This window comes from Chrysochloris asiatica, unplaced genomic scaffold (genome assembly GCF_000296735.1).
Source record: "Chrysochloris asiatica unplaced genomic scaffold, ChrAsi1.0 scaffold00180, whole genome shotgun sequence".
Taxonomy (NCBI): domain Eukaryota; kingdom Metazoa; phylum Chordata; class Mammalia; order Afrosoricida; family Chrysochloridae; genus Chrysochloris; species Chrysochloris asiatica.
Genome location: NW_006408698.1, coordinates 5,636,523 through 5,649,089, shown reverse-complemented (window position 1 = coordinate 5,649,089; position 12,567 = coordinate 5,636,523). Strand labels below are relative to the sequence as shown.

At 38.1% G+C, this 12,567-nt stretch overlaps 1 protein-coding gene across 1 annotated transcript in view; it reads right to left on the bottom strand.

Moving 5' to 3' along the window:
* DIAPH2 (diaphanous-related formin 2) overlaps positions 1–12,567 on the bottom strand; it is a 1,391,152-nt gene that overhangs the window by 295,701 nt on the left and 1,082,884 nt on the right. The window contains exon 25 of the mRNA XM_006872015.1: positions 3,552–3,687. Coding sequence (XP_006872077.1) covers positions 3,552–3,687 — 136 coding nt within the window. The remainder of the gene's footprint in view (positions 1–3,551; positions 3,688–12,567) is intronic.

Genomic DNA, 12,567 nt, shown 5'->3' with positions numbered 1-12,567 from the left:
TGATGATGTGCCCTGTAAACTTTCACTCAATCCACAATAAAAACCTTAAATTAAAAAAAAAAAAAAAAGTCAACAGATATAATCCACATAAATAAAAGATCTCTATGGTTCTCAGTCATTTTTTAAGAATATAAATGAAACCTGAGCTCAAACAGCTTTTTACACTTTAATCCTAATGACCTTATTCCGACCCCGACTTTAAACATTAAATTTAAAAAAGTGATTTCCAAGACTGTAGGTCTAGGCTAGATCTTTCTCCTGACTTTCATACTTATGGCTTATTAGAAATTTCTAGTTTTTACAAAGCAGCTGAGAACTACACATTCAAAATGACAGTAATAATTTTAACTTTATCCACCCATTCTGCTCTATTCCTGAATTTTCTTTCTCTGTGAAGGGTACCACCTTCCATATCTAATCAATCATCAGGATCTGTCAGTAACCTCTTTTTAATACCTCTATTCTCACTGCCACTACATTAGTGCATGCAGGCCACCACATCTCCTGTCAGAACTAGGACAATAATATCTTTATAACATCTGTTGTCTCAGGCCTTTTCCTTTCTAATCCATTCTCTATGTTCTGTCAAAATGATTGTTTGAAGAATCCTACCTAAACACCACTTTTCAGTTATAAAAATGTATAGAATTCTCACAACTTTCAAGGTAGGACTAAGCAAAGCACACAGGAATGTTCAAAACCTGTCCCCTACTATCTCTCCAGTCTCTTCTCTCACCACTTCTCCACCTATGTAACTGTAAGTGCTGCAGAGTCAGTTCAACATAGTGACCCTGTGTAGGATTACTGAGGAGTGGCTGGTATGTTGGAATGGCTGACCTTATTTAGGAGTCTCATTCTTATCCTAAAGCGCCACACCAAGACTCCTCTCAATGTATATAAGGGAACAAACTTGCAGCTCTTTTTTATTGACGCCACCACGCTTTAATTGGCAATTTCCTACAATTTCCTGCATTGCCAGGCTGTGCTCTAATGTCTACCTCCTAATTGAGTGATTTTCAGTCCGGACCAGCTCTCTTGATCCTAATTATGAGGTCTGTATGCTAAATTATGAGAGTGCTGCTCTCTGAGCTGTGTGTTAATATGCTGGATTGCAAAGTTGGTTTGAAACGCAAAGTCAGCTGTTCAAGCGTACCACAGCTGCTACTCAGTAACCCTGTACAGGGTCACTATGGGTCAGAACTGATGCAATGGCACTTAACAACATAAAACAATGCTAAATTATGGAGTCCTGGTGTGGTGCTGTAGGATAAGCATTGGACTGCTAGCCACAAGCTAATTGCAAAGTTGGCGGTTCAAATTTCCAATGAGCAGCTCCTCAGAAATCACATACACGGTCTCTATGAGTTGGAAACCAACTAAAGGGCACTTAACAACAACAACATGCTAAATTATGCTGATGCCATATTTTACCTTGGCTATTTATACAGCCTCAGAAATCCTATACAGAGTTGCTATGAGTCGGAACCAACGCCACAGCACACCGCCACCATATATATAAAATTACTTCTTTTCTTTCCTTTAAACTATTTATTTACTGGGTAGAAAAAATAAACTATAGTTAATTCCTGCCTTTTTTTTCTGTTTTATTTCATTTTAATAGAAACAAATATGTATTACAAAATATATTTCATATTGTCTTTGCAATGGCCCATGTAAAAACACTAAATAAAAAGCAAAGGAATGTTGAAGAGCAACTTCCAGATGGAGAAAATAATTATAACTACGATGTTTCTAGTAAAAAACCCTGAAAAATGTATTTTTACTCTGCGAGCTGAAAAGACCATTCTAAAGGACAGAAGACACAGAATTCCTAATATTTTAAAAATATATTTTAAAGATATGAAGAATAAGGTTAATGATATAGACATCATTTCAGGGGAGTTACTGTACTCCAAGGAGTTCTGTCTGGTAGCGTAGTGCTTACAAATTGGGCTGCCAACCGCAAGGTCAGCAGTTCAAAACTACCAGCAGTTCCGCAGGAGAAAGATGAGGCGTTCCACTTCTGTAAAGATTTTCATCCTCGGAAACCCTTTGCATGGTCACTATGAGTTGGAACCGACTCAACGGTACATAACAACTGTTTCTATATCGACACTATTATATAACAATTGATAATGACTAAAAACTTAAATTGTAATAATTAAAAAACATAATACTAACAATTAACTCCTGAGCTTTTCTGACCCTGAACTGTATGTACCCTATTCACTTCCATAATAAATTCCATAATCGTGAGTATTGTTATGAGTTCTGTGTGGCCATTACAATGGATTATTATCAAACTCAGATATGAAGCAGAGAGTGCTGTGTGAGGAATAGTTGGTGTCAGAATAAAGAAGGTTGTAAGGTGGAAGCATGTCTGACCTCTGCTTCATAGGAATTGGCCTTGGACTGATTTTGAGTTTGATTCTCTCTTTCCCCCTTGTGAAGCCAGGGGAAGTGAGACATGGTCTCCACATGGCTTTTGCACACTCACAGCTGAATAAGATGCTCCTATTTTCCTCAACTTGTAATACCCAAAACACCCCAAACCCACTGCTACCAAGTGGATTCTGACTATAGGACAGAGTAGAACTGATTTATAGGGTTTCTAAGGCTGTAAACCTTTACAGCATCAGACAGCCTTCATCTTTCTCTTGGGGAGGGCTGGTGGGTTTAAACCAATAACCTTATGGTTAACAGCACAATACTTAACCCAATGTGTCAACAGGGCCCCTTCTACTTGTAATAGAGTTGTCAATATCTACTATGTCTTGAAGTGTGCAACCACCCAAAGACTATTCTTACTGTACCCTTAACATATATGTGTCAACAAAATGTAATAAAAAAAGATAACAACTCCTCTTCCCTTAACAACTTTTATCTTTTCATCTCACTCTCTTCTATCCTTACCCCTCTATAATATAATATGTTGTTGTTGATGGTGGTGGTGGTGGTGGTGGTTGTTAAGGACCACTGAGTCAGTTCCAACTCAGAGCAACCCTGTATAGGGTTTCTGAGAAACAGCTGGTGTGTTTGACCCAATGATCTTGTAGTTACAGTCCAGTGCTTATCCTATAATGCCATTGTTGTTGTTAAGTGCCGACGAGTCGGTTCCAACGCATAGCGACCCTGTACAGGGTTTCCAAGGAGCTGCTGGTGAGCTTGAACTGCCAACCTTGCAGTTCAACCAGCATATCAGGATATAAATGGGTAAAACAAAGAAGGAAGACTCCTTCAACAGTATACTACCTTGCCTTGGTTATCAAAAATCCTCAATGCTTAGTATCAGATGATAAAAAATACAGAACGTATTATTTTAAAAAAGTAACACAAATAACTAATTACATTGTGGATTTACTACCAGGAATATGGCAATTAACTGAAAAAGCCCTGGACTGCTAACCGCAAGAGCGGCAGTTTCAACCCACCAGCTGCTCTTCAGAAACTCTATATATACGGTCGCTATGAGTCAGAACTGACTTGATGGCACTTTAGAACAACATTTTGTACTTTATATGTTTTGTAAAATACTGGAAATACTTTCATACCTTTGTTTATATCAATGAGTTGTTTCTTTTTCTTCTGGCGTTCCAATTTCTCTTGCTCAGCCTTCTCTTTGGCAAGCTTGGCTCTTCTAGTCTTCTCTTCCATTTCCTTTCTCTTATTGTTTTCTTTCACTGCCTCCTGTATACAAGGAACAAGATTAGAAAATAATAGTAAGACTAGAAAAATATGTGTTTTTATTACTCAATTTGTAATACCCAAAACACCCAAAATCCATGGTGGATTCTGACTATAGGACAGAGTAGCATTTTAAGTATTTTACTACTTTGTTTAACGTTTTTCAAATTCCATAAAATGGAGCTAAAAAACATATTAAAGGGTTATTGTGAGAAAAAAATGAGACCTATACATGAAGTATTTAAGACAGAGTCTGAGGTATGACAGCCAAGAAATTTTACATATAGTCTATGGTGATGATGGCAGTGGTGGTAATAATTACATCTAAGTAATTCAGGGGATGGAAGAGCAGTATTGTTACTAAAGAGTAGAAATACCTACAAGCTTTAAAAGCTTTTAAATCTGGAAATATATTTCAAGATATTATCTGATTTCTGAAAGATAATTTGTGGAGCTCAAGCAAACTAATACATTCCAGTACATGATGTAGGAGAAAGGTGATGTAAAATGATCGGCTGGAATAACAGTAGCCACTTTCCCTGACTTCAGACAATTCACAAACATGGAGATATTTCAACAGCAAGTTCCTTGTATCAGGTTGCTCTTTTTTCCCCCATTATGATTGTTGAGATATACTTCACAACATATATAAACTGTTTCATAAAAACTGTTTTATTCCAGAAACTCAGAAGGACAATAAAGGATTCCATAACAAGAATTAGTCTTTGCCTAGAAGAGGCTATATGGAAACATACATACGAGGGGGCTTTAAAAAGTTCATAGACAAGAGAACAAACAAGATGGCGGATCGGGTGGAAGTACAGTGAGGAGCTCCATCAACAACAACAAAGAATACCGAACCAAGCAGGCTTAGGGCATGGTGCCAGAACTCTGAACTACATATAAAGGAATATTTAGAGGGTTGTAAGGCTTACAACTAGGGGAATTGGTAGCAGAAGCTAGAAATCCAGTGCTTTCTAATTCAAGACACTCAGCGGCTCCTGGAGCTGCCATCTTGGTAGCGAGACAAAGCAGGGGAAGGATCAGAGCAGCCACAGATGCCTGACAGAACCAAGAAGATAAAGGTGTGGACATTCTTTTTATTCTTTTTTAAATCTGTTCATTGGCTCTCGCTGTCTGCGCACCTCCATTCAGGTGACTAGAGGGGGTGCCTGAGTGAGTGGACACCCCACTCCCACCCCCAGAGGGTTCTACTATGCATGTGCAGGGATCTCCTTGAACTTTAAAGTGACAGTTTCCACTTAAAACCTAATGGCAGCACAAAGGGCCACAGCCAGCCCTGAACTGTTTATCACTAGGAAAAAGGCCTGAACGGGGATTGTGGAGTGGGACAGGCAGACTAAAAAGGAAACAGGTGAAAAATTAAATCCTGAGTTATGTCACAACAACCAACAGTGGCATCTTGAAATTTCTCAGGAAGAAGAGTAAAAAGGGAAGTCTATTTCCTGATCACATCTACCAGGAGGCAATCAGAAAGCATAAAAAAATACCAAAATACACACCCATCTAAGTATTAAGGCCACAGATAACTCCTGAATATGCCCAAAAACCAGAAACAGATGACATGTCCAGAAACAAGATAAAGTGACTGAGGCAAATGATAATGTGGAAAGATGGAGGGGCTGGAGACTTTAGACACAGAGAGGGAGAGGGACAGGGGCTGTGTGCTGGTGACAGACCTGGGGGGGGGGGGGAGATGAGGTGTTAATACCCTTTGGTTGGTTGATGATGCATGGAGGGAATTTTAACCATGGCAATGAAATGATACACCATGGGATGAATGTAAAAGAAGTTTGAGGATGGCTGGATTAAAACAAAATTACAATTTAGAAAAGGAATAAAAGAAAAAAAAGACAATGTGAAAAGGCTACATACATTCAGGCCCTGATACTAAAATTAGCCATATCATCTTTGGAAAGTAACATGAAAGAGGAAGCAAACAGCAGAGTAGTGAAGGGAGAATGACATTTGTGTGTATTTTATTATTACTGGTCAAGCCAATAAATTGCCACCAATATCTGGGTGTTCCCTTCTTTTTTCAATCTAATGGTTTGTTCAGCAAAATTACTCTTCAATGAAAATCTATCATGTGACAGTTGTTTTGAATCCCTATGAAAAAGCCCACAAAGTAATATTGCCCCTCACTTTACAAATTATGAAACTTTAGGTTCAGGTGACATGCCCAAAGCGACACAGCTACTTAAATACCAGAATCACCTAGGGCTGTTTGGCATCCAAACCATGGTAGCTCATTGATACTACCATGATGATTCCTAAGTAGAGTTGGCAGGTAAACAACAGGATGAAAAATGAGTATTTTTTTTAAGCAATTTTATATCTCATACAATGTTTGGGACACATAAAGGTTAAAAAAATAAATAAATAACATTTATACTAAAAAAGTATTCATTATTTACCAGAAATTCAGATTTAACTGGGTTTCTTACATTTCTATTAGAAAAAGAAACTTTGATAGACTAAGATAATCTAATGACAGTAGAAATTATTTTTTTCAAGTTTAAATCTAAGCCCTATTTTGATAGGAGAAATATAGATATGGAGCATTGATATGTATTATATAGTCTGTGACCTTGAATAATGATATGTTTGTAGAATTCTTCATACATTCCTTTCTTACCTGTTTCTTATCTCTGATATACATTAGGGTAGAAGAAAATAAGGCAATGATTAAAACCAAACAATCACTAAAGGACACGTATTTAGTATATCTGAATACATTAAATTTCTTCCTGAAAGGGAGGTTAACCTGCACCACATGAGCCTAGGTCTACTAAAGAGGGAAACAGACCGAGTAACAGGCTCATCAGATTATATCTTAAATGTTTCAGGAACAGATTTAACTACAAATACTCAATTTTAAATGGCACTTGTAATCCCAAAGAGACAAAAACAGGAGAAGAAAATATATTTCTTGGTTTGGCATTAATGAAAATAAATGAAAGGAGGTCTAAAAAGGCATGTATTTTTCAAGCAACACGGATTGTGGAGTAAGATTCTAGTCCTGACGTCAGTGGGTCTGTCTTCATAAAAATGTCTCATGCTTTAAAAAAGACAATATTCTTCTTGTTGACTTTACTAATAGGCTCTGACTTTAGAAAATTAGGGATGGGAAACATGTGCCTAGTTAATTCTCTTGCCTTTTGGGAGGCTGGGAGGCTGGGGAGGGGAAGGAAACTCTTAATCATGGTTTCATATCAATAATCTTCAGTTTTACTTGAATGGAAGATAAGAAATTTCAAGACTTAAAAGTGAAATGGGGGGTGGGGGGTTACTTTTTCAGGGGTGGACTGTATTCTGTTTCTAAGTACTACAAAAGAAAGCCAAAAGAATTAAAAGAATGTAAGCATAAGGTACAAATTAAAGGCAGGGTAAAAAAACAAAACAGAACCAAAGAAAAACACAGCAACCAACAAAACCTTAAACAATTTACTGTGATTAACACCACTTTATACTTGTCAAGCCTCACTGAACATTTTAAAACACTAATTCATTCGAAAGTAAGGGAAAGTAAGCATCAATCATTATTTCTAAGGGCTGGGAATGCCAAGTGCTCAGACTCTGTCATTGTCCAGGACTGTCTTCTGTTAAAAGGTTGCTAATTGAGAAAGTGTTTTGGTAGTAACCTCATACAAGATAAGAAATATGTTTACAGGAAAGAAGTCAGTTTTACTGGCATATCTATTTTTCAAGAGTCAGTAAAAAGTACAAAAGCAGCAAAATATAAAAGAAAGTGTCTCTAGGAATTAATGCAAAAAAAAAAAAAAGTCATCCACCTAATTTTAGATCTCTCACAGATATCTTTATTGCCTTGCTGAAAAATATACATAAATCTAAAATCTCCTTTCTCTGCCTGTACAAAATTAACAAATGAGACCTAAGAGCTGAAAATGTCATTTGCCAAAAAAAAAAAGCAAGTTCATGTAAATGCTCAGACCCCTCATTTATTCCAATTAAGCTTTAAGAAATGGATGAAACTGGTTCTCAAAATTCTAAGGGGTTCAGATGTCACCCTCATTCATGTCAGGCCTACGTGAAGCAAGTATCTTCCCACCAGTTCTTATGTGAAAACAAACAACCACCAACACACAACAACAAAACTGCCTTTTTAGTTTTGTGTCTTGGCTTGCTATTCCAGTGCTGACTGCAGAAGTACTTTACAAGCACTGATTGATCTCACTGAAAGCTAAAGGTGTATTTGAGGGACAGAGCCATGGAGCAATTAGGAGTATGGATCTTAGAATCAGACAAGCCTGTTTTCAAATCCAAGTACCATCACTAATACAAAAAGCTGTGTGCCCTTGAACAAGTTAAGTTAGTTACTTCATTTCTTTGGGCTGCATTTTCCACATCTGAAGATCGGCGATATTACCACTTTAAATCATAGAGTTGTTAAGTAGATTAAATGAAATAATGCTTACAGCAGCTATTTAGGACAATGCCTGGTACAAAATAAATGTTCAGTACATGGTAGTTGGGATTAATATGTGTAACAGAAACTCTGAGACAGTGATAATTTGGTCATTAAGACACAAATGACCACATTTGTTTTCAAAGGTTTATTCTGCCTGCCCCCTTCCTTAATTTTTTTCTTTTGGAAATCAAAAGGACATGACCTATGAATAGAAATGTAGTATCTACCCTCATAAGAGGAGTTGTGGTATGGCGCTATGGATTAATGTATTGGACTGCAAAGTCGGTTTGAATCATAAGCTTGGCGGTTCAAGCTCACCAGCTGCTCCTCAGAAACAGAGTCACTTTGGGCCACAACCGACTCAACAGCACACAACAACAACCCTCATAAGAATATGAAATATGCCATATTATTGGCATCTAAGATGATTTTTGAGTCCTGATGTAGAGCTGTAGTTAAAGTACTGGACTGCTAAAATCAAGGTTGGTAGTTCAAACCTACCAGCTACTCCTTGGAAAACCTGTAAAGGCCGCTATGAATGACAACCAATTCACAGGATTTTAAGTCTGTGTGTACAGGTTTCCCTCACTATCTGAAAGTAGGAGATTTTACTGAAACATTCATTCCTAAGCCAAAATGGGGTACTGCAAATAAACAATCACTATTAATTTATATGGGAAAATTTTTTAGCATTCCCAGACCCCTAAAATATCCTACAAAATCATACTAAATAACATACAAAGCATAAAATAACACTAATATCTAGTGTTAACAGACGCAGTTCAAAGCGACAGTGGCTTGATGCGGAGATGCCAAGTGAAGTTGTCTGGAAGGATCTTGGTGAAGTCACTCTCCTTGCTATAGATGTGCTTGCTGCCTCTTTAATGGCTCATTGCAAAATAAATGCAGAATACTAGTTATGCTTTTCACCCGTTTTTCATAAAAGCAAAAATCCTCTTCAGATTTTTTTCTGTTTACTCAGTGCTGTTTGAGTCAGACTCATAGTGACCACATGGTGGTGGTGGCGGCAGCTGTGTGTTGTCAAGTCAGTTCCAACTCACAGCTAAGCAAGCTATATAGGGTTCCTGAGGCTGTAAATCCTTATGGAAGCAGAGCCTCATCTTTATGACGAGGAGTGGCTGGTGGACTTGAACTGCTGACCTTGTGATTAGCAGCTTAACATGTAACCCACGATGCCACCAGGGTTCCTTTAATAACCATATGTTGTTGCTGTTGTTAAGCACCCTCAGTCAGTACTGATTCACAGCAACCCTGTATAGGGTTTCTAAGAAGTATCTGGTAGGTCTGAACTGTTGACCATGCAGTGAGCAGTCGACTGCTTGTCCTATAGTGACCATATAGAACAGAGTAAAATTGCTCCATAGGGTTTCCAAGACTGTAAATCTTTACAGAAGCAGACTGCCTCGTATCTTTCTCCCATGGAACACCTTGTGGGTTTGAATAGCTGGCCTTCCAGTTAACAGCCCAATGCATAACTCACTGCATCACTAAGTGTTGTTGTTACATGCAATCAAGTCGATTCCAACCAACAGCAACCCTGTATAGGGTTAACGAGGAGCAGCTTGTGAGCTTGAACTGCCAACCTTGCAGTTCAAACGGCTCTGCAGTCTGGCGCATTAACCCACAGCATCACATCACCAGGTGTTAGGGGTCGACAAAACATGTACCAAAGTGAACTTTAGTAAGATGAACTTTTGAAAAGTGCAAGGAACCTGTATGCTTATCACTTGGCATTGATGGAGGGGGAAAAAAAAAATCTTTTTTTTTTCTCTCTCTCTCCTGGGTTTTGGATCATTTTGGCACTGTAGGATAAGTACTGGACTGCTAACCACAAGGTTGGAGGTTCAAACCTATCAGCTGCTCCTTGGAAATCCTATACGGAGTCTCAGTGAGTCAGCACCAACTGTATGGCACTTAACACCAGGATTTGCTGATATGGATATATTTGACAAAATGTTCTATTCATTGCAGCATCGGAAGCTGTATGATAGAGTCACATAACCTTAAAAGAATGTTAATTGAAATTGTCCTGGTGAAAAAACTGGTAACTCTGGTATCAGAGATATACTATGATTACACTGTTGTGTGTTCATCAGAGGTGTTAGAAGAATTCACAAATGATACTGAGTCAAGTGATTTGGCAAAAAGATAAAGCAACTTGAAATGTATTATGTTGAAGACCATTTTATACACTAAACATGAGTCGCCAAGATATTGTTTTTAATGAAAATTCAGTGAAATAGGTGAAAATCGCTTCATATTTTTATCTTGAACTCTATATACTTGATTCTCCCTGAGCTTTAATTTAAACTAAGTGTCTAGAATTGTTTTTTAACCTTCTTTATGCTCTCTGCTAGCTATTTCAAAAATTTAAATGGTTTCTTTTAATCAGCTCTTTTTAAACAACACCTAATACTGAAAATTAAATGAAAGAACCTCTGACCTGGATACTATCCATTTGTATCTTTTATAGAGAAATAGAATGATTCTAAGACTTTGTTTTTTTATGTTATCTTTCTGATGCTAGATTTTTTAAATTCCTGACCTATAGTTCTATGTCTGGAGTAACTATAATGGGGACGAGCCTATTTGTTTTGTTCATTTGAAGTCAGGACCTATAATCCACATGCTGTAACAAAAAAGAGTCCTGGTTTGGCACTGCGGGTTAATGTACTGGACTGCAAGTAAGCGGTTCAAGCTCACCAGCTGGCTCCTCAGAAACTTTATACAGGGTCACTATGAGTCAGAACCAACTCAAAGGCACTTACTAACAACAGCAACAATAAATAGAACGATTGTCATTGAGATGTGCCGTGGAGTCGGTTCTGACTCATAGTGACCCTGTAGAGTGTTTCAAAAGCTATAAATCTTTACGAGAGCAGAAAGCCTCATCTTTCTCCTGCGGAACAGCTAGTAGTTTCAAACTGCTAACCTTAAGGTTCGCAGCCCAAATCCTAACCACTACACTACCAGAGCTCCTTAAATACAACAATTGTTGTTGTTGATGTGCTGTGGAGTCGATTCCGATTCATAGCGACCCTGCACAGGGTTTCCGAGGTTATAAATCTTTACGGGAGCAGAAAGCCTCATTTTTCTCCTGAAGAACAGCTGGTATTTTCGAACTGCTGACCATGAGATTAACAGTCTGATTCGTAACCACTACGCTACCAGAGGAGTATACCCTAGTAAACTGAAGGTAGCTTTCAGGGGCTGAGAGCACTGGTTTACATAACCACTGCTTCTATCAACAATCTGGTGTGGCGCTGTAGGATCAGCACTGGTGGGCAGTTCAAACCCAACAGCTGCTCCTCAAAAACCCTATACAAGGTCGCCATGAGTCAGAACTGACTGGACAGCACTTAACAACCACAACATCACATATCCTGCTTCTTCCACATGAGCCACTAACTGTGCTAAGTCTCATTTCCTGATTTCTGAAATACCTGCAAGGCATAGTGCTGGCTTGTGATTTAAATAGAAAATTGCATATAAAGTCATTAGGCACACTGTCTGGCACATAGAAAGAATTCAGCGAAGAGTGGTGGTGATTATTAATACATTATTCTTTATTTGGGCAATACTGAATAGTCCTGGTGCGGTGCTGTAGGATGAACACTGGACTTTAACTCCAAGGTCTTGAGTTCAAACCTACCAGCAGCTCCTCAGAAACTCTATACAAGGTCCCTGTCAGTCGGAACCATCTCAACAGCACTGAATAACAACAATACTCCAGAGATTCCCCACAACTCAGGAGTGTGACTTCCTATGTGTATGTACACAAGGAAGAAAGAAGAATCCTTTTTCTTCGGAAACTTCCTACAGAACAAGGTTCAGAATACAATTATAATTATCAGGTAAAAATATGAGAAAAATGAAAACATTCAAACTCTCACACCCACAAACTTTAAACAGACACTAGATCTTGCCTTCCCAAGCCAAAAGAAAAAAATATATAGGTAGATTACAGAGCAGAATTATTTTTTTTGGGAGGGAGGAAATCCTGGTATTAAGATATCATATGTGACACATCCAAGAAACAAAAAGGTTATATGATAATTTGCCTTTTGGACTAGTAACAGAATTCATAAATCACATGACCTCAGCACAACTTAGCGGATGGACTGTAGAATAAACTGAGGGATAGTTTCCCGGAAAAAGCAATAGAGTATGTGAGTGTGTGTGAGCGTGTGTGTGTGTGTGTGTGTGTGTGTGTGTGTTTGCTTTTTAGCATCTTTGGTTAGTTCTATGTCTCTGAGAAAATGAAAGACTCAAGGTCCAAAAAAAAAGGCATTTGACTTGAAAATTATGAATTTCTTTTTATTTCTTTACTGAGTATTTTCCTCAGAATGGTGGGATTCACTTGTTGGCCTAAAGCAAGGTTGTTGTTGTTAAGTGCCGTCGAGTTGATT